General features: G+C 44.7%; 1 protein-coding gene across 3 annotated transcripts in view; it reads left to right on the forward strand.

The window, feature by feature from the left end:
• Window positions 1-25,593, forward strand: part of MIDEAS (mitotic deacetylase associated SANT domain protein) — an 81,596-nt gene extending 56,003 nt beyond the window's left edge. For all 3 annotated transcript variants that reach the window (XM_006128609.4, XM_075927260.1, XM_006128608.4), the window contains exons 3-13: window positions 1,915-2,229; window positions 3,834-4,179; window positions 4,693-4,759; window positions 10,771-10,913; window positions 14,324-14,427; window positions 17,489-17,564; window positions 20,011-20,099; window positions 21,709-21,858; window positions 22,499-22,657; window positions 23,069-23,280; window positions 24,141-25,593. In XM_006128609.4, the coding sequence (XP_006128671.2) occupies window positions 1,915-2,229; window positions 3,834-4,179; window positions 4,693-4,759; window positions 10,771-10,913; window positions 14,324-14,427; window positions 17,489-17,564; window positions 20,011-20,099; window positions 21,709-21,858; window positions 22,499-22,657; window positions 23,069-23,280; window positions 24,141-24,351 (1,872 nt within the window). In that variant the 3' untranslated portion in view covers window positions 24,352-25,593. The remainder of the gene's footprint in view (window positions 1-1,914; window positions 2,230-3,833; window positions 4,180-4,692; window positions 4,760-10,770; window positions 10,914-14,323; window positions 14,428-17,488; window positions 17,565-20,010; window positions 20,100-21,708; window positions 21,859-22,498; window positions 22,658-23,068; window positions 23,281-24,140) is intronic.

Consider the following 25,593-nt stretch of genomic DNA (forward strand, 5'->3'; position numbering starts at 1 on the left):
CCATCTTCTCTTATACAGGGATGTGTAGATTATTCAGGTTTTGTAGGCAGACAGTGGAAGTGAACACTAGGGATATTAAATGGCATTTAATTAGCTAACTGACTCGTTGATGGAATTTCCATAAACTGGTCGATTTAGTTGATAAGGGGGGGGAAACTGCAGAGTCACAATGGAGTTAGCTCCCGGCTCCAGAAGCTAACCCTGCTGCGGTTCTGCCTTTTAAATGTATTAAGAGCCATAAGACTCTTAATACATTTAAAAAGCACAAGCACAGCATGAGGGACAGGGCTCAGGCCCTGTTCTCCGCTATGCCTCAGCCTCTCCTGCTCCCCTGCAGAGATGGTGCTGGGGGACAATGACTGGCTTTTAAGCCAGCTCCCCCCACCACTGGCTCTTGCTTCCTCTCTCCCCCCCCCCCCCCCCGGCCGATAGAGGCAGCAAGGTGGGGAAGCAACTAGTCACTCACAGCCCTAGTGCACACATGCTGCTTCATCTGTTTTACAGAAGATCAACTAAAACCTTCATCAGATAGTAAAGCAACCATGTTAACATGATCACCTTTTTCTTGCTATGCTGTTCCTATCGAGCAAGGTACTTGTTAGTACACTTGGTGGAAAACTGGGTCGTAGTTAGCAATATGAAATATGTACTTTTGCTTATCTGCTGCCCTCTCATCCACATCATCCTTATACTTATCCAAGTAGAGCTGCATTACATGCCATCTGATCACCAGCACTGCGAGTGCAGTTAGAGAGACCTGGTTGTGTGCTTAAGAAAAGGCTAGGAGAGATCAAGTGACATTTAACAGTTGAAACAAGAAATTTCCCCCCTAGTCATGCCTGTATATAGCTATGGTTAGCAACTTGAGGACAAAAGGGAGTAATATTTGACAGATTCTGTCTGGTCTTCCCAGTGAGAAGTAAAAAGGGTTTGATTACACAGTGGCCCTGATGGAAGGGGTTTTGTGCGCCCCACTTTTTTTTTTTTTTTTTTTTTAAACCTCTTTGATAATTTTCTACATTCAAGATGAGATTTGCAATCTAGGGATAATGAACCATAGATTTTTAAGTGGCTAATTAGAGCAAACTAGTGGGTGGGTGGTGGACAAGTGTGTGAGAGAGAAGACATATGTTATTGTGTAGTGGGGTGGGGGTTTTTTTTGGTTGGTTGGTTGTTTTTTGTTTTTGTTTGTTTTTGGTGGGAGGATGGTCTGCTCCTTTATTCTCCTTAGCTCAGTGGTTTTCTGTCCCACAATACAACCTGCTGCTTCCACTGTTGACTCCTTTCCTCTGATCAGAAAACACTGAGCACAGATCCAAAAGACACCTACCTGATTGTTGTAGCTGACCAAAGAGCTGATGAAAGAGGCTTATTTAGTTAGCTTAAGAAGGTATATTTACATTGGATAAAGTACAGTACAAAAGCCAGCCTAGCTCTTTAATCAAGAGATTCAACTATATGAGCTCTTGAAGTGGGAGAACCAGGAAAAGAAGGTATGCAGTTGAGTAATTTGGAACAAAAGTTGTACGCTTGAAACCTCAATATTCAGGTGTTCCCATAATATTAAAATCCCTGCCCATGTGCTTATGGGGAAATATTGGGGGTATGCAGGGCATAAGTTAGTCTGGAAAACAAAATGTAAAGCAATGGATGGGAAAATGAAGAATCAAGAGTAGCTGGTACTGTTTCTAATGCCAATTGAAATAAATGTGACCACTCAAGACAATTTTGCTGGCTTTGGAAGGTAGTTCAGAAGAAGTATCCTTTTCCCAGGTATTGTAGGTCTGAGTACATGTTGAGACTAACATGGAACACTGAAATAAAATATTTAGATTGAAAGTGATTGTCTGATTAAAAGGTGATTGCTCTAAAATTTTTAAGGCACATGTGGGATATTTTTCTTCTTGTCTTCAGGAATTGGATACTTCAGAAGAGAAGAAGACTGCAGTGGCTGCAGCACCTACAGCAGCCAAAAGTGTTTTGGAATTTGCCAGTTCTCCACCATGCTCCAAGAGACCCCGGGAAGATAGCAGTCTTGTGCCTCTAATCATCCCTGTGTCTGTGCCAGTGAGGAAATTCGACTTGCAAGCTATTGCGAAGGAAAAGGGTGAGGAAGGGAAACTCCAGAGGGTGCTGGCAAATGATCGAAGTCTTTCTGAACGCAAGCCCTCTGTGATAGTCACCCGAAGACGGTCCAGTCGTAGCTCCAACATGGAAACCTCAATCCAGGTATGGTCATATTAAGAGACTTAAGTCTGCTACATCTGTGTGCTCAGCTTAATCCCTTGTATTGAAACAACTTTAATTGTGAAAGAGTAGTGTGAGTCTCCTAACCTTGAAAGGGGAACCTGGTGTTGTGCTGATTTTTGATCCAGAGGCCACTTCTGCGTCTTGTGTAGAGGGTGGTTTTTTTTTTTTTAAATGTACCATTGCAATATGATGGCTAATTTGTGGAGCACCATTGGCTTTTTGAAGCCTATTGCTGGTACTAAAATAGCCAAATAATACCTTCTAAAAGTCTGGAGGATACCGAGGATGAAGGTAGACTAAGTACATAATGTGGTGCTATTGGGAGCTTGCTCTGTTCAACTGATTTTCATTTTCAGAGCTATGCTGTAAATTAGGGATGTAAAATGTTGATTATTTGGCTAATTGAATAGTCAATAAGAGCGCTTCTGTCTTTGAAGTGTAGCAACAGCCATTGTGTCACTTCAAAGGCGAAAGTGCTGTGGGGAGCACGGGGCCAGCTGGGGCTCCCTGCAGTGCTTCAAAGTGGTAGCGCCGCATGGAGCTCCCAGGGTCAGGCTCCATGTGGCGCTGGCACTTTGAAACGCTGAAGGAAGCCCGGCATCAAACTCCACGCAGCGCTGCCACTTTGAAAGCCTCGTGCAGCCCAGAGCCAGCCAGGGACCCTGGGCTTCAGGTGGCATTTCAAAGCGGCAGCTCTACGTGGAGCCCAGGGTCTGGCCCCAGGCTACACGTGGCGCTGCTGCTTTGAAGCACCCCCACTACTTTCCCCATCCTTGCTGTCTCTTTCTGACAGAGGGAGCAAGGGTGGGGGGGAAAGCAACTAGTCAACCAGTGTGCTGACTATCCAATAAGCATTTGCTTATTGAATAGTCGACTAGTCGTTCACATCCCTACTCTAAATAAGTTTTTTTTGTTTTTGTTTTTTGATTGTTAATGCACAGGTTACTTTGAGTTGTAAAACTATGCATCTATCTTTGGCTTCTGAGTAAGTCCAAGCTGGATCTTGGTTTACATGGCTACCATGATGTTCTAAGAATCCCCTGGGGATAGGTTCATCGATATTTACTCTTTGTTTGTTTGTTTTAATCTTACATCTAGCCAAAGAAAGAGATTTAGATGAAGGATTATAGTGGATAATTTTGCTGGCTGGAGAAATGTTAAATTGTTCGTAGTTCCTAAGCAGTTTCAGGCTTTCGAGAAAAAAATTCTTGGACTTTGCTCTGTTCTATCGTTCAGAGTGACTAACTTTTCTTCTCATCCTGTGATGTCTTCTGTGTGTCTCAGAGCTCTGTTAAAATCTCATCTTCCCCCTTCAAAACTGCCACTTTGCAACTGCCATCTTTCTAACCCAGCAATGGACTGAGCTGCCATCTAGAGCCTGTAAACGCAACTTTATAAGCTGCCAGAGGTGTCGTTGCTGAATAATAGTTGATGTCTCCCCTCTTCAGCAGCCCCAGCCAGCACCTGTCCTGCAGTGCACTGAGCATGTTATCATCTCACGGAAATTTTTTAAACCATTTGGAAGCATCTTACGATTAAATGTTCAGATAATTGTGTTTAAAAGGATTTGTTTTCTTTTGTAGCATGAAAATGCTGTTCCAAAGGAGGAATCGGAGAGCTTTGCCCGGAAACCAAAGCAGCGCCCAAGACCTGAGCCACTCTTTATACCACCAAAAGCAGGCACCTTCATTGCTCCTCCAGTCTACTCTAACATCACTCCATATCAGAGCCACTTACGCTCACCTGTGCGCCTTGCAGATCACCCTTCAGATAGGAACTTTGAACTACCTCCTTATACACCTCCACCAATTCTCAGCCCAGTGAGAGAAGGGTCTGGGCTGTATTTCAATGCTATCCTCTCTGCTAGTGGTCACTCAATTCCACCGCCAGTGACCCCTAAAAGTACTCACAGAACTCTGCTCAGATCTAGTAAGTTCTCTTCTTTGTCCTGTTGGGAGTGGGAGGCTGAGTGCCAACACACATGGAATTGTGACTCTTAGATAGATAGTTATGGATAGATGGATGTTGAGCTTCCTGTTGGGAGACTTTGGGGAAATGGAGTGTAGGAGAAGTGATGCTGCCATATTTGGGGATGTTATTTAGAATGAACCTACCATTGATCTCCTGCTGCACTCCCTGCTGACTTCCTGCAGAAAAGATTTAGTTTTGAAAGAGTTAAGTGTTCTCTCAAGGATGGGATTAGTTTAGCTGAAATATCTGAGAGTTTGTTGGAAGGGATGGGATGCTATGATGAAAATGGTGGAACAGAACAGAATGGTGGATGAAAATTAAAAATTCCCTCTTCATTTTACTGTTCTTTGGCACTTGAGAACTTTTTTGGGTGAATAAAAGTTGATTCTCTGGTGCATTCTTCACACAGTTCACATGTGCCCCAAACATAAAATTGATGGGTTTTGAGCATATCTGTTACTTATCTTACAGATAGTTCAGAAGTCACCCCTCCCGTCCTTTCGGTAATGGGAGAGGCCACCCCAGTCAGCATTGAACCGTAAGTATCAATACAATTGTACAATATCCATCTCCTTGCTCAGGGATGGACAATAATTTTTAATGGGGGGGGGGGTCACTCCAAGATTTTGCTAAGTGGTCAAGGGCCACTCTTCTGTAGAGGGGGCAGGAGGTCTGGGATGGCAGGTGGAGGGTAGAAGGGAGTTTGGGTGAAGGAGGGGGTTATGATCTGGGTCAGGGGCTTGGGTTGCCGGGTCCAGGAGGTGTTATGGGTGCAGGAGAGGATTCTGGCCTGGAGGAGGGATGTAGGAGGGAGTGCAGGGCTTGGGATGGGTTGTGACCTGGAGGAGGTAGGGAGAGGGGATACAAAGGGTTTGGATGGTGGCTTGGGGCAGGTAGTTGGAGAGAAAGAGGGGGAGCACAGAGGCAGCCTCTGGCTGGGAGGTGCTTACATAAGTGGCTCCCAGCCTGCAGCTCTACAGGAATCCTGCCTGTGTGCTGGGCAGCTTCTCCACATAGCTCTGTTCCAGCACAGGGAGGGGAGAGTGAGGAGGGTTCATTCGCTGTCCCTGCCTTCTGCAACATTTCTCATCTATTATTGGCCCATAACTGGCCAATGGGAGCTTGGGGATTTTGCTAGAAGGTGGGGACACCATGCAAAGCTTTCTCCTCCCTGCCCTGTTTGCAGAGCAATTAGCAGCCTGCTGTTTAAACTGGGTGCAGCTGCTCTATAGTAAGGGTACCAGCAAGGTGACCACGGGCAGGATCTGGTGGCTTGGTGGGCCGGATTCAGCCTGCAAGCCACCTCTTGCCCACCCTATCCTAGCTTGATGGCACACAAATATTCCTTACCCTGCTTACAGATTTAGGAGGATAGGAAAGTGTCGCAGGCTCCCCTTTTGTTGGTTTATCTTTTAGCACTTTTCCAACTCACTCCTGTGAGTATCCTTTGATTAAATCGACAGCCTTATTTTCAATACAGTTACTTCACGTGATTAACTTAAAACAATCATGATTAAAAATAATTGTCATTAATTTTACTCTTAAACAATAGATTGCTAACTGAAATGTATTAAATATTTATGGAATTTTTTTACATTTTCAATCTTGATTTTAATTAAAAGACAGTGCAAAATGTACATTACTCGTGAATTATTACTTTTTATTACAAATATATACACTGTAAATGTGATAAACAAAGTACCGAAGTGCAATTTCTTTGCCGTAACAGAGTAACTTACAAGAGTAGGGGTTTTTTGGTGATGTAACTGCACTCAAAAACAAAACAATGTAAAATTTTAGAGCCTAAATGTCTACTCATTCCTACTTCTTGTTCTGCCAATCATTAAGCATACTTGTTTACATTGATGGGAGGTAGTGCTGCTTGCTTCATGTTTACAGTGTCACCACAAAGTGAGAACAAGTGTTTGCATTGCATTTTGCACATCATTTTTGTAGCCAACATTGCAAGGAATTTACTGCTAGATATGCCAAACATTTGTATTCCCCTTTATACTTCAGCCATTATTTCAGAGAACAAGTTTCCATGCTAATGATGCTTTTTTAAAAACAACAACAAACACCCCACATTTAATTAGATGTGACTGAACTTCTTGGGGGAGAATTTTATGTCTCCTGCTCTGCTTTACCTGTATTCTGCATCTGTCATGTTATAGCAGTGTCAGATGAGGACTCTACACATGGTCATTTTTAAGAGAGCTTTCAGAGCAGATTTGACAAAACACAAAGAACGTACTAATTAGGGATATGTAAAGGACTAGTCAACTAGTCGCTTCTCCCCCCCCCCCCCCCTTGCTGCCTCTATCAGAGATAGGCAGCAAGTGGGGGGGAAGAGCAGAGGCTATTTCAAAGCGGCAGCACTGCACAGAACCTGGGGTCAGCTGCTCCAAGTGGCGCTGTCGCTTTGAATGCTGCGGGGAGTCCCCAGCTGACCCCGGACTTCGGCGCTTTCACCCTAGGGCTGTTGCTACACTTTAAAGACGGAGGCGCCCTATCTACTAATCAAATAGTTGATGCAAAAATGCATCGACTATTCGATTAGTCAGTTACCCAATACTTAACATTCTTAGGACTAATATGAGATTGCTAAGGATAGTTACAGCACACAGCCAGAGTTTAAGAGTCTGAAGTACCATCGAAAATCAAAGAAGGGTGAGATGTGCAGCATGTGTTCAGAAGTCTTAAAAAAGCAAAACTCTGATGTGGAAACTACAGAACCTGAGCCAACAAAAAAAAAATCAACCTTCTACTGGAGGAATCTGACTCAGATGATGAAAAAGAACATTTATCAGTTCACGCTGCTTAAATCATTATGAAGCAGAATCATCATCAGCAGGGCTTGACAAGTGACGGTGAGCCCTGCTTGCCAACCACACGGTTTGGCACGCTGGCTAAAATCTACTCGCCACGGGCAAGTAGATTGCCCTAATTGTTGAGCCCTGATCATCAGCATAGAGCATGTCCTCTGAAATGGTGGTTGAAGCATGAAAGGACATCTTTAGTGCATCTGGCATGTAAATATCTTACACCACCAGCTACAACAGTGCCTTGTAAATGCCTGTTCTCACTTTCAGGTCACACTGTAAAAAAGAAGCAGGCAGCGTTATCTCCTGCAAATTGTAACCAGAATTGCCTGTCTGAATGGTTGGCTGAACAAGAAGTAGGACTGACTGCACTTGTAGGCTGTAAAGACTTTCATTGTTTTATTTTTTAATACAGGTTATTTTTTGTACATAATTCTATATTTGTGGGCCCAACTTTCATGATGAAGAGATTACACTAAAGTACTTGTGCGAGATGAATAAAAATGTTTTTTCAGTTCTTTACTGTGCACATAGTTGTAATAAAAATAGTGAGCACTGTACACTTTGTATTCTATGCCATATTTGAAATCAATATATTTCTATCCAAAAATATTTAAAATAAGTGGTATTCTATTATTTCTTGTGTGATTAATTGCAGTTATTTTTAATTGCTTGACAGCCCAATTGAAAGTGTAGATTTAAAAAAAATGTAGGCAGACTAAATCTATTGCTCTAAATATGATTTCTTATGGTCCACTGAACAGTTGCGACGGTGATGACTATTTTCCATCACTACTGTTCAATTGCTGGGCTGAATCTGGAACCACTGTAATTAGTTAAAGGTGAAAGGATCACTATGTCATTCTGCCAGGCATAAACACTATTATACTTGTTGTATACTTTTTAAGAGTGAGGAATACTGCTTCTTAAAGGGAAGGCAAAATACAAATAGACAGACATACTTAATTTTCAGAATGCAGTCAGCTTCAGGAACAAAGGTAACTAGCATTTGTTCCAAATTCACTGGACTTTCTTTTTCTTTTCCCTTTCCTTTTAATAACGGTAACTGAGTTAGCAAAACAAAAGGGAATCTTTAATCCTAAAAATAAAATTGCATTAATCATTTTGTGACTACTTTATCTTGCTACTATCAGGTGATTCTACAGCTTCTAGTAACTGTTGCTGAAAGTGGTTTTACTACTATTATAGATTAAATCTTTTCCACACCTTTGCAAAGTCCACCCAACATGGGGCTTCGCCTGCACTTAAAACATATCAGCATAACTGTCAATCAGGAGTGTGAAAAAACCACATTCCTGACTGTCATAGCTATGCTGATAAAACCACCAGTGGAGACATGGCTGTGTGACAGACATTGATGTAGCTATTCAGACAGTTGATGTTCCTATACCAGCAAAAAAGTGATTTTCTTGGTGTTTGCTGCATTAACATTAGGGCACAGGCTCCGAAGTGTAAATGTTGCTGCTGTCATCCTTTCCTGAACCATTCTGATGTTAACCACTTGTTAAATTATTTGACACCAGTGAAGTAGAATCTGTTGTTGACCAGAATTGTCATCAAGAGATCCGTTTCTTCCTCTCTAGATCATGGCCTTTGAGTCACAAAATGATTTGGGCCAAATTCTCAGTTTAGTCTAACTTAAGTCAGTAGAATTGTGCCGACGAAGAATGTGATCTTTCATTGGAATTTGTGAAACTTTATCTTTGGAGGGGTTGGATTGCAGTAAGATTTGCCATTTTGCTTAAGCTCTTATTTCCAAACATTTCATGTATCTTTTGTTTTAAGTGGAACAAACAGTGTAATGGTTCTTTTCTGTGCCTACTTCTAAAATGTTTGGTGTCATGGGGCATTGTGATGTGAGTCCTCTGGTTCGGTTAGTTCCATGTTTACAAATCATGCCTCTGAAAAGGAGATTTGAGCTTCTCATTGTGGGTGTATATACAGCCGGTCCCCGAGTTGCAAATGGTCGACTTATGACTGTTCGCAGTTACGATCGAAGCTGTCATAAATGGCGGACCCCGAGTTATGAATGCGATCTGTGCTTATGAACATCGCGGTTGTGAGTAACTCAATGGGGTCCGATTTACGAATGAACCGAGTTACGACCAATTGCTTGGTCCGTAACCGGTTCGTAAGTCGGGAAGAGGCTGTAGTGACTTGGTTTTTTTCAAAGCAGTATTACCCATTGAGAGCGCTCTTGATTTTTTTTCTGCTGCACCTCCAATCCTTTTTTCCCCTAATCTGTTTTTGGCCAGATGTAGTCCACCTTCAATCAAGACTGATCCGATTATCTAAATATATGAATATTGCAATTTGACACTGTCATGGTTTCTTATAAGGTAGCTTGTCATACTTAACATTTATCTTCTGTACCAGTGTCTTCATGAAGTTCCTTTGCAGGGCTAATTCCACTTACTTGCCTTCCCCCTTCCTCATGCCCTGCATGGCTTGATAGAGCAGGAAATGGGTGCAATTCCATTTCAAAGATCATCTGATGGGAGGGGGACATGAGGAGATATCTTATAGTCACTCTTGGGCCCCCATTCTGCAAAAATACACTTTTTTACTTGGTGCAGTTCTGTTGACAACCATTAATAGTGCCATTGAAGTTAAGCCAGTATGGGCATAAGTGTTTACGGGCTCAGGGCATTGGGCCTTATCGATAACTGTTGCAAGTAGAAAGATAATTGGTCTTCAGACTAACAGAATATTATTCACCCCATCACTGAAATAAATTCTTTTGCAGCATAGTAGCTTTTATTGGAAACAGATTATTGAGCACTATAACTGCCTGTGCTGACATTGACCCTCTCTTTACCTCCCTGCAGACGGCAGATCTGTGTATGCTTAACAATGTGATTCTAATTCTAAATAATTTCTTAGAAGTAATTTTAAAAATAGAGGAAATGATGACAGGAGACATACCTTTTCTATGGAATTAAAATTATTATTTTATGGAAAGGTATTTTTCATTTTTATTCTTGGTTCTGCTATCCTATGACCATAGTTCTTACCTATCCTGTACTTCACTTTGAGTTGCCTCTTTGTTGTTTAATTGTTCACTCTATCTCAAGCCATTTGTTAATGCTGCTCAGTAAGTCAACTGATGGCAGAGATATGGAGCAGGAAAGAGGGTAACCAAAGGTCATGTTCACATGTGGACTTGTGAAATAGTACAGAATGCAGCTGTGCTCAGGAGAGCTGGTTATGTTTTTTCTTCATTTTTAGTTATCTTCTCTTTTTCTCTTGTAATCAAATCTCTCTGTTGATGTCCAGTCTGGATATTACTGGGCAGTCCTTACACACTGGGCAGCTATGAGAACCAAGGAGAAAATATTAGAACCTACTAGAACGTTCATTGTTTGAAAGTTCTTGATTGTAATAGAACTGGGTGCTTTGTAAGTAATCAAATCTCAAATTAGAGACTAAGTTGAAGCTTGGCAGGTCTAAGGGACCCTCTTATTAGCTAGACAAAATAATTATTAAAACAACATTAGAAATTGGTAATAGGGCACTGAGACTTTTGCATCTAGGTCACTCTGTTAGGTCTGACTCAGGTAGTAACAGCTGAATGTTGTTTTTGCCTTACTGCTGCCATGTGGCTTATGTTTTGACTCTTTGCGATCCATGTGCTTTTACCAGATAGATAGATGCCTTCTAGATATTGTGAGAAGGTCATTGTCATTATTTGTTCTCCTTTTCCTAGACGAATCAATGTAGGATCACGGTTTCAAGCAGAAATACCTGTGCTCCAAGACAGATCTTTGGCATCAGCTGACAAGCATAAAGCAGACCTGGTGTGGCAGCCATGGGGGGACTTGGAAATCAACAAAACTACCCAAGAGAATGGTAAGCATCTAGAGAGGTTGGTAAATGGGTCTAAAACAAAAAGTAGCAGTTTTGGTAGAGTAGCTGTGTCCTCTGCATTAGGCTTCATTTAAATAGCTTCATACTACTGATCAAGTGTCAAGTTTCACTAAGTTTTGTTGAAAACTTCTTGTGGAAAATTATGGAGAACAAGGATTCATAGACTTGAAAAGGCAGACAGGACAAATTAAATAATTGGACAAGTGAAACAAGGTATTAAATTCATCTCTGCTTTTGCTGTGTCGGTCCCAGGATACGAGAGGGGAAAAAATAGGTGAGGTAATAGCTTTTATTGGATCATCTTCTGTTAGTGAAAGATATGAGCTTTCTAGAGCAGTCGTCTCCAACCTTTTAAGCACAAGATCACTTTTTGAATTTAAGTGCAATCGAAGATGTACCTCACATCCAAATATCCTTGCCCTGCCTTCTTTGTGCTCCTTCTCTGAGGTCCCCCGTACCTCCACACTCCATCCTTCCTCCCCCATCCTCCCTCACTTTCACCAGGCTGGGGCTGAGAGTTGGGGTGCAGACTCTGGTCTTGCATTAAGGGATCTGGAGTATGAGAGAGGCATTGAACTTGGGACAGGCAGTTGGGGTGCCTGGAGGGGGTTCTAGGAGCCAGCTCTTGGAGGTTATTTGGATGCAGGGGTGCTCGGGGCTGGGGCATGGGTTTGGGGTGCAGGAGGGGGTTCATGACTGGGGTAGGATTTCAGGATGTGGGCTCAGACTGGGCCTTGCTGACCCCACATGGATCCTGGGTGGTGGTACAGTGAGGCTAAGGCAGGCTCACCCCTGCGCTGGCCCTGCACCACTCCCAAAAGCAGCCAGCAAACTCCCTCCCAAATCCTGTTGTGTCCCCTCTCTGCTGTGTGGAAAAGGGATACAGAGTGTGAGGGGGCACCCTGACATTGGCACCCTCCTCTCAGGAGCAAGCAGGAGGCTCCTGAGGGGACAGCTTCAAGGCAGAGGACAGGAGGTGCACAGCAGTGGGGGGAAGGGCAGCTAAAGTACTGGCACTTGATAGCCTCTTGGCCAAACGAGTCAAGATCACTTGTCAGAGGTCCAAGATCTACCAGTAGATCCTGATCTACTGGTTGGTGACCACTGCTCTGGAAGGAGCTCTTTAGGTCTGGGGAAGGAAGCAGAATATCTCAGGGCTTGTCTGCACTTAAAGTGCTACAGTGATGCAGTTGCACTACTGTAGTGCCTCAGCGAAGATGCTGTCTATGCTGACGAGAGGAGCTCTCCCATAGACAATTTGTGTCTCTCCACGCTGGAAGGGCACAGTCTAACAGGGCTGACACATGACTTTCCCATGTTTCCTCTGCCTAGTTGACTGCATCACAGTGCTCTCCTGACTCCACATTATCTGTGGGAGAAGGAAGCCTCTGTCCCTCTCTCCCTATGTCCTTCGCCCCTCACCCCCACCCCCGCCACTTCCTGGCATGTTGACTCTCCCTGACAGTTGGGCAGTGAATGAGATGACGTCACTTGTGCTTGCGAGAGCCTGGCTGGAAGGCAGCGGTCACCCTCTTCCTCTTTGGGCTCTGCTGCTGGAGACAGAGGCCACGTGAGCTGGAGTTCCCGCTCCTCTGCCCCGCCTGGCTTGCTCAATCTCTGTCCCCAGCAGCCAAGCCCTGGCAGGGGATGGAAACATTCTGTCTCCAACGGGGGTTGAATCTTGTTTAACTGTGTCACATGGGTGTAGATTTTTTTTCACCCATGAGTGACCTAGTTATACCTGTCTAATTTGCTAGTGTAGACCTAGCCTCATGAGCTAATGACAAGTTTGGAAAGATTGTTTAAGGGTAACATGGGAGATGATCATTTAAAATAAAATGGGCAATTGGGAGTCATTCACAGAAGTAATTCATAGTCATTCATGATGACAGTGGGTAGTGAGAGTGACTACTTCTGCTTACGGTGCTTACCCAGAAGGTGAGTGACCCAAGCTCAAGTCCTGGCTCCAATGACTATTTATAAAAAGCAGAACAAATGGAGAAATTAAAAGAGCACTGCACCTGAGTATCACATAACTTTGTGGTTAAGGCACTCTCTTGCAATGTGGGAGACCCAAATTCAAATCCAGCAATTGCAATAGGCAATTGTACACATGTCCCTAGACGCAATTAAAATTTAGATTTGTCTCAAGGTACAGTGCTCGGGGGTGTGAAAATCCACACCCCTGAGCACGGTCATTCCTGGGGAGGAATGAGGCATGAGGCCTAAGGCAACTGCGCCTCAGGTGCAGGGCCCAGGGCAATTCCCCCCGCCTCGCTCCTGCTGCATGCCCCCACTCCTACTCTCCCCCCAAATCCTGCCTCTGCAGTCCCCATTGCACCCCTTGCCTGAAGCTCCCTCTCCTGAGCAATGTGAACCGGAGATTACTGGGGGGCCTAGTGCGGGATGGCAGGAGGGATTAGAGTCCCTTGCAGTGGAGGGGACAGGCGCTTCATTGGAAAATCAGTTATACGTGAAGTAAATTTCATGTTTAACTGGCTAACCAGTTACATGGGATTTTACATTCCTGTTAGCCTCAAGTCCCACATCTCAGGTAAGTGCCTCAACAAGTGGGCGTAATTTATATGGGAGGCAGTGGAACCGCTATTTTCCCTCCTCCTCATCCATTTTGTGACTATAATCCTAATTTCTTTTGCTTTTATAAAAATTCCTAAAAATTAAAACAAAAATTTTCAAGTCAATACATGTAATATTGACATTTTTGATTTTCTGGAAAGTTTGGAAAAAATGCCTTTTTTGGTATAACTGAGCCTACATTAGAGGTTTTGGTGGCATATCTGGGGCATGTGTTTTTTTTTGTTTTTTTGTTTTTTTTTTTTTTCACACCCTTGACCTACACAGCTATGCCTACAAAGCTTTGTGGGGTAGAGCTGGCCTGAATCTGAGTTTGTTCACTTACTGCAGCAGTAACTGTGGTCTGGCTTTTTCTGGAAAAAGAGGGAATGGTATTAGCATGTTCATTCACATTTGAATTTTCTCACCTGGCTCTCTTTGTGGCTCACCTCCACCTTGCCATCCTTCACCTCCCCCACTCAGAGTAAGAGGGAAAGTCATAATAGAGGTTTATTCAATCTTGGTTCTCTTCCCTAATGTGAAGGTGTTCAAGTTTTGTGATCGTTCAGTCTTAAGTTCTTTCCTGGTTTATTTAGTTTTGATTGGAAAGGGTCAATTAAGATAAAATAATGGAAATCCTACTGTTGCCCAAGTTACACGTGACCACTACCTCATTGAAAACTGTACTGAGACGCCCACCAACCAAACTCATTGAATATAACAAAAAAATAGCAGCAACTATTCCATTTCTTAATCTGATCTTTTGCATCTTCCATCCCATCCTGTTGTTTGGTTTGATGGCACTTTCCTGGTAATAGTGGAAAATCTGTTAACTGCCGCCTGTTCAAGTATTTTTCCTGGGGCTGGAACCAATCAGGAGCTGGCGCTACATGTCTTGCACGAAGCAAAGGGAAACATTCTGGTGAGTCATCTTCAATTATTTGTCTATTCTTTTGCGATTGTGGGAAGAGATCTTAATCACACAGGACTGATTGCACCAGCAAAATGCTTATTTGAGAGAAGCTTGCAAAGTACTATACAGTTCTGCCAAGATATTTGAATCCTAATGTTCATCACCTCTTGCTGTCACTATTCCGGATGTGGCCCCTGAACAGCTCTGGTGATGTACCTCTATCTTGACTTGTACCGTGTTTGCTATTTCAGTTTTGAGTCTCTCCTAAGTAGAGACAACTAAAAATATCAAACTGCATGAGATTATATGTGACTTATGTTTTTGTTTTACACCTTAGCTTAAAGGGATCATGTGGCTGAGGTGGCTAAACTAAATTCACTTGCCTTCTAAATTTAAAGTCTAGTTTATGGGAGGGAGCATTGCATTGTCTATTGGCTTTAGAGCATGGGACTGGAAATTAGGATCGTGGGTTCAGTTCTTGACTCTGTCACTGACTTTCTTTGTGACCCTAAGCAAGTCATTTAACCTTGCTGTGCCTATGCAAAATGGGTTTACTTACCTGCCTTACAGCATTTTGTAATTTACTATATATTTTAGAGAGTTTGTCTGTTTGATCAAGAACGCCTCCTAAACAGTAAGAGCTAGGACCACCAAATTTGGTATAGAGCTTCCTCTGATCATAACTTGAAGCAAGGTAATATTTGGTGTAGAGATGTAGGTGATTAGTCAACTACCCGATGAGCATAAGCTTATCGGGTAGTTGATTTGACTAGTCTCTTCCCCCTACCCCTCTGCTTCTGTATCGGGGGGGGAGGAGCAGGAGCTGGCACTGGGAGGAGCCAGCTTAAAAGCCAGTTCCCCCCAGCACCGTCTCCAAGGGGGGGGGGGCATGGCAGGAGAGGCAGAGGTGCAGGGAGAAATGGCGCAATCAGGTGACTCTTAACTACATTTAAAAGGCAGAGGCGCAGCTGGGATGGTGAGTGCGCCACCCGCCCCTTATCAACTAATTGAGTAGTTGAAGGAAATTCCATCGACTACTCAGCTGATTAATCAAAATTTAACATCCCTAGTTTGGTTGCACCAGGAAAACAGGATGTGCCTGGAATGGGATTACTTCTCATAAAACGAAACAGAAAAGAGGCAGAATCACCAAAGCAAGTACAGTCCTCAAAATTAACAGAACTGAGTGAATGTTGGAAGAGATTGAACCAAGATGAGCTAGAAAAATAGAATGAACCTGGAATAGGATTGCTTCTCAATAAACCTTATAGAAAAGAGAGAAAATGGAGAAATTTGGAGTAGTGTTTTGGCACTACTGAGCAATGCTGGGTATATCTGCTAGCCATTAATGTTTGTAAACCATTCTGATTTCTTTGGTAGATGCTGTAAAACGGACCTGTTTATGAAAGTTTAGTGCACTAATCTTCACTGTCACTTCTAACTTCAGTGCAATTGGTAGCTATAGTGCAAATAAAGAATGGGTACAGTTGAGTGGCTTTTTTCTGTGGAAGTGATCCTTCCATTTTATTCTGCAATATTGTTTACTCGAGTGAGTTGAGATTTCTAAACCCATTTCACTGGTGTCCTGAATCTGCAAAGGAGTCTTTAGAGCAGTATTCTTGATTGGCGGGTGGGAGTCAGACCACATTCTGTAGGGGATCATTACGACCTAAGGTAATACTTCCATAGCAGCGTTCCCTCTAATTTTCCCCACTCCTTAAGCAGAATGAATTTTATGTGCACCAATGTGGAGGTGATATGTGACATAGAGGGGATGTGCAACACATCACTTCCACATTGGTGCACATAACGTGCATATGGCAGGGGTGGGGCCAACGGGCTCAGGCCTGGGGCAGAGAGTTAGGATGTAGGAGTGTGGGAATTCCAACTGGGGTGTGTGGGTTCTAGAGTAGGGCTGGAAGTGAGTGACTCGGGGCTGGGACAGGGAGTTGGGATGAAAGGACTCTGACTGGCGGTACGGGCTCGGGTGGGGCTGGGCATGAGAGGCTCAGGGCTAGAACAGAGGATGGTGTGCAGGGGCTTGAAGGGTGAGGGCTCCAGCTGGGGTTCACACCATAGGGTAGGGCTGGGCAGATGGGTTTGGGGTAAGGGTGCTCTGAGGCTGCTGCGAGGGGAGAGAGAACTCTTCCCAGCAGCACCTGGGCTGAGAAGGAAAGGCACTTCTCTCAGCCCCGGCTGCTCCAGGGCTGGGGCTGCATGATAGCCTCTCCCCCTGAGCTCCACAGGTTCCAGCCAGGGCTGAGTTGGAGCTGGGGCAGGGCTGCCTGAGCCACAGCAGGGGGGCTCTGGGGTAGGGCCACCCATGCCAGGATTGCACTTTGGGCTAGGGGAAAGGCGCTGGGGTCAGGCTGTCCCTCTCTCAGCCACAGCAGGCCTGGAGGTTGGCCCTGGGCTCAGTTGGGGATGGGGCAGTCCTCCTCCCCACCTTAGGTGTGTGCCTTGAGCACCCACTCAGAGCTAACTAAGCAGCTTTGCAGCCACGTAGCTTAGAGGGAACGTATTCTATAGGGCCTTTCTCTTTTGTGAGCTGGAGTAGGTGAGCAGTGTTGTACTCCACTCTATAGATAGGAAAGTGGAGGCATGGAGAGGTGAGTTTGCTTGCCCAAGGTACCAGAGAGTGAAGAACAGAATGCTGTCAAGTATCAGAGGGGTAGCCGTGTTAGTCTGAATCTGCAAAAGCGATGAGGAGTCCTGTGGCACCTTATAGACTAACTGAAGTGTAGGAGCATAAGCTTTCGTGGGCGAAGAAATTTCCACTACCTGCATCTGACGAAGTGGGTCTTTGCCCACGAAAGCTAATGCTCCTACACTTCAGTTAGTCTATAAGGTGCCACAGGACTCCTCGTCGCTTTAACAGAATGCTGGTGCCTTAACTCCATCCCAAAGGCTGTTCCACAGGCTAGAGCACAAGGTAGGAGAGGGAGCTTTTAATACTAGTAACTTGCTGGTAGAGGATAGTACAAGAAGATTGCCTACTGTTCATTTGTTATAACACTGTAGAAGTTCATGTGCTACTGAGAGCTAATTCTGTTATTGTGCTGTCTCTTAGGCTACGTTGACCAAACTGCTGCTGAAGAGACCAATGCATTCGCAAAACCACCCTCTGGCAGACTATCACTACACAGGTACACTGAAAGGAAAGCAACAGATAAACTCTGTGCTGCTGCCTCTGTTTCCTAGATAGCTGGCGCAGCCCTAGCACATGGGGGGGTCTTTTCCCACCTTCCTTTGTCACCTTTTTGAACAGTAGCTGGTGGTGGAGTCTGCTATTTTGATATTAATGTAGAGTCATAAGCTTTTCAGAACGCTTTACAGGAATCAGAAGACACATCGCGTGTTCCCTGATGAGTGTAGGGGTGAGCTGCAGGGAACTTTGCCTGCCACTCTCATGACACTTAGGATTTGCTAGTGTGCTGCACCACAAGTGCATTAATCACAAAGCCACTTTTTGTGTAGCTAGGTTTGTCAAGAGACTTGATGTAACCTAGTCTGAGATTTTGACAAAATCTTAGAGCTGCAACCTTTGTGGTGTGAATTCATAGCAGGAAATTGAGAGAGTTTGAGTGGGAGAATTTCCATTCACTAGTACTTAACCTATGCAGCTTATAGTAGGGTGTCAAAGGATGCAAAGACTAGCAGGTTATTTTATCTCATTGTTTCCTCTGTGGAAGCAAAACTGCAATGTCAGATGCAGCTGTATCTGTCTCTACGCTCACTTAATATATAACCAGTTGCAAGAAAGGGTCATTTGGGACTAAGGATGGCCCTAAGCAATCCTGGGAAACCTTGGTCTACGACAGGGGTTCCCAAACTTTTTGACATGGGGACCATTCACGAGCTTTTGGAGGACTGGTAACATTCATTTGCATATTCATTAAGCAAATGGAGAATATGCAAATAAGTTGTTTCTGGTCCTCCCAAAAGCCCCCAGTGCCCGCTTTAGCAAAGCTTTTGATATGGTCACCCACAATATTCTTGCCAGCAAGTTAAGGGAGTGTGGATTGGATAAATGGACTGTAAGATGAATGGAAAGCTGGCTAGACCAGGATTTCCCAAACTTTTTACTTTAGTTGGAACCCGTTTTTTTCCAGTACTGTTTTTTGCAGCCCAAAAATATAAACGCATATTAAAAAAAGAATGAAAAATGAATACATTTTCAGTGTTTCACCTGGCTGAATCCTCCGCCCAGCCCGGGCTAGGGCTTGTGGGACCTGGCACTGCACGGGCACTCCGGGAGGTGGGAGCAGGAGCAGATTGGGGGTAGGGTATCTGGCAAGGAGGGGACTTGGGTAGGAGTTGGACCTCCCTGGTCTGGCACCCTGACTGGTCCCAGTTGAGGGATTTTTTGGATCAGGGGAGGTCATTTCAGGGCTCCTGTTTCCCCCCCCCCCCCCGTCCCTGCTAGGCTTCTTTGCACCTCCCTCCCCTGCAACCCAATTGAGCTGCCCACCCCTGCTGGTTCCCTGCACCTTTCCCAAAACCATCCTCCACACTCCAAGGGAGTTCAGCACCAGTTCCCTGCAGCCCCTCTCAGCCCAGCTGAGCTGCCCTTCTGTTCCCTGTGCCTTCCCCCATCCACCTCAGCCCAGTTGAGCCCTGTACTGGTTCCCTGCATTCCTTTCCCACAGCACAGCTGAGCCCCATTTCCCTGCACCTCCCCTCAAACCCTGCAGAACTGCTGAGCCCAGCCCTGATTTCCTGCCCCTCCCTTTCTTCCTCCCTCCACTTGAGTCTAGTCCCGGGTTCCTGGTACCTCCCTCCTCCTGCAGCCAAACTGAGCTCTGCACCATCCCACCCCCTCCGTAGCCCAGCCCAGCACCCCACACCTCTTCACTCTCGCAGCCCAGCTGAGCTGTTTCCCTACACCTCCCCCGAAACTGCACAGACCTGCTGAGCCCAGTGCTGATTCCCTGCCCCATCCTCCCTCCCCTTGAGTCCAGTGCTGGGTTCCCGGCACCTCCCTCCTCCTGCAGCCTAGTTGAGCCCAATGCCCCGTACCTCCCCCCACAGCCCGGCCTGGCACCCCCCCCCCCCCCAGCATGGTGCCCGGGGGTAACTCCCCCTGCCGCCCATTTCCCCCTCGCTACGCCTCTGCTGAGCGCCCGGAACATCCGGCTGCATCATCCGCCCGGCCCAGGGCTTGGGGGACCCAGCGCTGTACGGGCACTCTGGGAGTCCAGAACACCCCGGCAGCCACGCTTAGGCCCGATATTTTTTTCCCCACGTAGCCCATAGTTTGGGAAACACTGGTCTAAGAGGATAGAGGGAAGCTCTTTCTCTAGTGCATAAAAATTACATGTCTGTTCACATAACAACAATGCTTGATGCTACCAGAATACATTCCACTGTGGAAGTAGAGATAAAGAATGTGAGAGGGCTAAAGAAGATTCAGGATTAAGTATTTTTCTTGTTGGAGGAGCAGGAGGGATATTGTATTAAGACTACTTCAGATATGTAATAAACTGCATGTAGTTTGGGCAGATTTTATATAAAAAGAAACCTAAAGAAACTATAACTAGAAGAATACAGGCTTGAAATGAAAGGTTTCAGTTTAAAATTCTTTACCTATAGGATCGGACAGGTGGAAAGTTGATGAGAAGAAACTTTTCAACAAAGGCATTGCAATCTACAAAAAAGACTTTTTCCTGGTCCAGAAACTTGTAAGTTGCTCTGCCAATTACATAACGCACTGTGGAAGGGGTGACCTGAACTGATGCAGGTGGTGCTGACACTGACACCATCAACACAAAATATATTTCATTCTGTCTTTAGTGCTTGCTTTTGTTTTTATGTTTTATTCTTTCCTCCTATGCCCCCCCCCCCCCAAATTTCCTTTGAGTGGTTAAACTTTAAAAAAAAATAAAATGTTGTGCTACTTACTAATATTTCTCTCTTCACTCCTCATCAGTCCAATCTCCTTCATTTAGTCAAGGACACACATCACTTATAAAGAGATGATAGTGATTCAGTAACACTCAAGTAACCTGGTTATAAAATTGAATGGGAAAAATCCCCTTTGTGGTGAAATGGCCCATGGATGGATCTGTGAATGGTGAAACATTTTAGTAATTTCAGATTTCTGTTAAAAAAGAAAATTAGAGACAATGAAAATGTCCTTTTAGTAAATGTCTCCTATGCATTTTAACTAGTCCCAAAGATGCTGTTCAGTGGAAGGAAAGATACCAAAAAAAGGAAGTCAGGAGTAGTTATCAAAGTTTTCATGAATAAATAACAAACATGCTAAGCATTGTGTTAGCATGTGAAAGCCTCGGCATTAACAAAAGTTGGGACACTGTCTCCAAACTCTCGGGTACGTCCCAGGAAGAATTGCATATTATCTTTCGGTGTCTGCAGATAATCATCTGTTCCAAATAGGTACCAAACTGGAAAGCTCTGCAAGCCTTCCTTCCTATCTGTTAGACTTGTTTTCTGGTTGTTCCTTAGCTGAAATGCTGTTGGAAACTAAATACAGTAAATGTTCTGTTATTCAACATTGTCCCCAGCCGGTTGACAATGTTTGAATTTAGCGTGCCAGATGAGCTGCCAGCCCTGCTCCTGGGAAGGAGGCTTCTTCCACTCCCGGAGTGGAGCCGGCCAGGGTTGCTTTGTTATTCATCATATTCAGTTAACTGCAAGGGCATCTAGTAACCTAGACAGGGGAAGGCTTTGCCTTCCCAAACCGCCTGGCATAGCCCCACCCATACTCCACCCCCAGCACCCGCTCTCCCTATGCTCTGGAGACAGGGATGCTGGGGCCGTGCGGCCTCCTCCCTCCCTGGTGCTCCAGGGTTAAGGAGGCTGGAACATGAGCACTAGGCATGCTGCTCCTCCTCGTCCCATCACCATGGTGGGGGCAGGGCCTCATCAGAGGGGGTACGGTTGTAGGTGGGACTGGGGTCCTGCACCAACTGCCCATGGTTAACTGGGAACCGCCATTCTCCCTGAGTACCAGATAACAAGGCTTTAATTGTACATCCCAGCAAGCTTGGGCTTTCAAGTCTAGGGGAATGAATGAGTCTGAGAGACGAAGCTCCAGCCTGAGCTTGTTTTTAGCACATGTGCTAGAGCACATGTGTCCACCTGTAATTCCAGGGGAGGCTAAAGAAAAGGTTTGTGGGGAATCTTAACACAATGTAAAGAACTTAAAACAAAACACATAACAGAAAGATATTTCTGGGAAAAAAATTACAGTGTAAAGTGACTTGCAATTACACCTTTGAGTATTATTATGTATTTTAAAAGAAATTTTGCCTTTTTCTAAAACAACAGATAAAAACCAAGACAGTGGCCCAGTGTGTGGAGTTTTACTACACATACAAGAAACAAGTGAAAATTGGTCGGAATGGGACACTAATCTTTGGGGACATTGATGCCACTAATGAGAAGTCCCTGAAAGATGAAGCTGAAGTTGATATCAAGGTAACCACCCAAACCCCTTTCCTGCTTTTGACTTCAGTGCCAAACACAAACTTTGTGGCCTGAATCACAGTTCACTCTTTATAATTTTACTGATGCTGCTTATATACAAGAAATAGTAAATATGGTCCTGACTATGGCATAGATTCCTTAAGTAGTTGTCTGATTAGAGACTTGTGTTTCTGAGGACATATCTAAATTACTACTTATGTCCACAAAACTTACATTGCTCAGAGGTGTGAAGAAATCACTCGCATAAATTTTGCCTGAATACATACTGGTGTGCAGAGCGCACTGTGTTGGCAGGAGATGCTCTCTTGCTCACATAGCTACTGCTGCTCATCGAACTTTTATTATTGTGTCCATGGGAGAGCTCTGTCTAGTTGGCATAATGCAGCTAAACGAGCACTCTTACAGCAGCACAGCTGTATCAGTACTTGTGTGCCATTGTAAGTGGAGACATGGTCTTAATTCTCTCTCACCTGCTGCCTTCACTAGCACAGACAAGGCAGGCTGAAGTTTACTATGTCCAGCTTCACAACCTCACATCCTTTTTTACATGGTTACCTTGACCTTCAATAGAGCTGAAGCTTCAAAGGAGAAAATACTAACTCTGTCCCTTTTACTGTCTCTTCTTGTGAAGAGTTCCCATAGGTTTGCACATATTCTTCCTCTCAGAAAGGAGAATTACAGTGAGGAACATACTCGTGTGGAGGAGGAGCCTGAGAAGGAGGAAGAGGTGGAGGACCAGAAGAGCACAGTATTTCCCAAAGCCGCACATACACTACAAACCAATGATGTGGTCAGTGTTGCACTGAGCTGCAAGTGTTCCTCTCCCCTCCCCCGCCCCAGTCCTTTCTATCCTCCCATTTAAGGGTTTGGAGAAGGGTAAATAAAAAGAACAGTTCAGCTTCAACTTTTCCTGGTAGAAGGAGGTGGAACTGGACTAACCCTGAGTATTACCAGCATCCAGATGTTGTTCGATATGACTCCATGGGCGGGGAAAGGTGGTAACTGGGAATGTGATAAAAACCTACACAATTCGCAGGGAGTGCTGCTCAGAGAGGACAAGTGGCCTTAGAAATGCCACAGATTTTCTCTTTAGGAATGGGTTGGACTAGAATACTGGTGGGGTGACAGTTCAGCCAGCAGCCGTTACCCCAGGGATGTTTCATTTTCCGTTTGCTTTACCAACTCTCTGTTTGCCATGTAGGTCAATGAGGGCCTTATTTCAAGAAGCCAGGAGTCTAATGCCCCAGGAGAAGCCAGTAGTAGGACTGTAAGGAAGCCTAAGGAAGTAGCAGTGAAGTCTCAAAAGCCTCCTCCCTCAGTACAGAGGAGAAGACGGAAACCGAAACCTAAATTGGACACTGCCAATAAAGCTCAGAACCAGGAGAACACATTTCCATGTAAAAAATGTGGCAGGTAAGAGTCAATGAATTTACAGTGACGATTGCAGGAGTGTTGTATGAAATAAACATTTGCTTGAGGAGCAGCTTCTGTGGAGATATGGTACAATAAGATTTTTTGCAAATGGTGGTAATAATAAGAACAACTTTCCACCACTGGTGCTTTCAAATTAGATGTTAAAAACTGTCAGTTCTTCTCCTTAATGATATGAGGTTGTCAGGGGTCCCATGGGTAGTTTTCATAATGATCAGCATATTAACCCCATTACCCTGGATAAATGGGAGGATTACATTCTGCATTCTGAAATAGTATTGAGATGTCACACTGCTGTATTTCTAGCTTATTGCTGACAAGAAAGAAGCCAGGGGAGACTCTTAATGGCATTCAAGTCTATTGGCTAGCATTTGGTGCCAATAAAATTGAGACGCTACTGCTGAGAGGCAGAGGGGAGAGAGAGAATAGAAGCCATGGGCACTTGTCATTGTTTGCTTATTTATATTCCAGTAGTGCCTAAAAAATTAGGGCCCTTATGTGCTCAGCAATGTACAAATGCATAATGAGAGATGGAGCCTGCCTCCATCTAAATGACAGATAAGTGTGGGTGGGAAAATGGAGGCATGGAGGTAAAATGAATGGTCCAAGATCTCACAGAACACCATTTGCCAAGAACAAAACCTAAGTGCCCCATCGACTGCATCACCTTGCTGCATGAGGAATGGGAGTGAGAGCAGTGGTAGTTGCAGTAGTTCCATCATGGTGGTGATACAGGGCCCTTCTTTGTAGTCTGTTGATGTCAAACGAGAGATACAGCAGTGCAGGGAAGAAGAGGTACAGAGAGACTGAGCCAACAATTACATGTGTATGATCTCCCTCAGGGTCTTCTACAAGGTGAAGAGCCGGAGCGCTCACATGAAGAGCCATGCAGAACAGGAGAAGAAGGCAGCAGCATTGAAGCAACAAGAGAAAGAGGCGGCGGTGGCGGCAGCAGCAGCAGCAGCGGCAGCAGTAAAGCAAGAGGAGAGTAGTGACATGGGGAGCAGCAGCAGTGACAGCAGTGGCAGCTCGGATGAGGATGGGGAGATTTAACCATAGCCCAGGGAAAGTCGAGGGAGTAGCAAGGCTGGACCCCACCTCTCTCTCGGTGTGTTTGCCTCCTTTCCTGCACTTTCTTTAACTGGACTGAGTTATACTAGGCCACAGTTCCACTGCTGCCCTTTCTTCATCCCACATTCAGCACCTCGCCCTGCCTGTATAGACTGAGCCAAATCAGTGGATAAAGAGATTTGTGTGAACTTGGATATTCTTTTTTTACAAATAAGATTTCTATTTTATTTATAAAGGCACCTGAGGTACATAACTGAACAAGGTCATCGGGGTGGAACTCAGTTCTCTTGCAGGTTAGTCAGGGCTTTCTCCTTGTGCTTGCCAAGAATCACAGTAACAAGACTCTTGAGTATAAAGGCTTCCAGGCCTGTGCAAGAAAAGATGCTCTGCCCTGAGACTATGTGCATCTAGTTACTGTGAAACCGGTGTTTTGTAACAATTGCCTTCCATAGCAAATTGTCTGTCACTGCCCTTCCTGCTTTCCTCTGGAGGGTTATCCAGTAGATTCTGTGGAAATAGGAGACATACCCTGGGTCATTGTATGACAGAAGTGAGGGTGTTTGTGTGTGAAGAACCACTCACCCCACCCCTTTCCTCTCAGAGGTGATGTCTCTTTCTGTAGCAAGGGGATGCCTGATCATTCCTGTGCCAGTAGGAGTTCAGTAGTGGACATACAGCATTCTGTGGGATAAGAGTAGCCACAAACCTTAAAGATCTGGCCACATCATGTACAGGAGGAAAAGTAGTTATTTGGGTGATTTTTAGAACTTGTCCCCTCACAAGTGCAATTTGAAAAATCTCTAATGATCATTTGTGTCTTGAACTCACTACAAAAGGGAGAAAAGTTCTTAATGAGACTTGAACCAAGACATCGTTTTTGCATTGAGCATGCCTCACAGTGGAGGGAAAGGTGGACATGGGTCTCTTCATCAGGCTTCTTTACTTCCTTCCCCAAAGAACCATTATGCAGTGGGAAACCCTTACCCATCCCTTTAAATGATCTACAAAGAAATAGCTATCCACAAGTTAAGTACAAGAAGCTAAGTGTCCTTCCATCTATTCCTTTGCAAATGTGATTGGACAGCACTGAATGCTGGGCTATCCCATCAGGCCCCCTTTCAGTAAAATGTAGACTCTTCACACAGAGCTGGCATTGAAGTGGCCCCGTTAGCCAGAAGTCTAGACAGCTAGGCCTGATATTAAGACACAGTTCTAAGTCAAAAA

Source organism: Pelodiscus sinensis, chromosome 4 (genome assembly GCF_049634645.1).
Source record: "Pelodiscus sinensis isolate JC-2024 chromosome 4, ASM4963464v1, whole genome shotgun sequence".
NCBI lineage: Eukaryota > Metazoa > Chordata > Testudines > Trionychidae > Pelodiscus > Pelodiscus sinensis.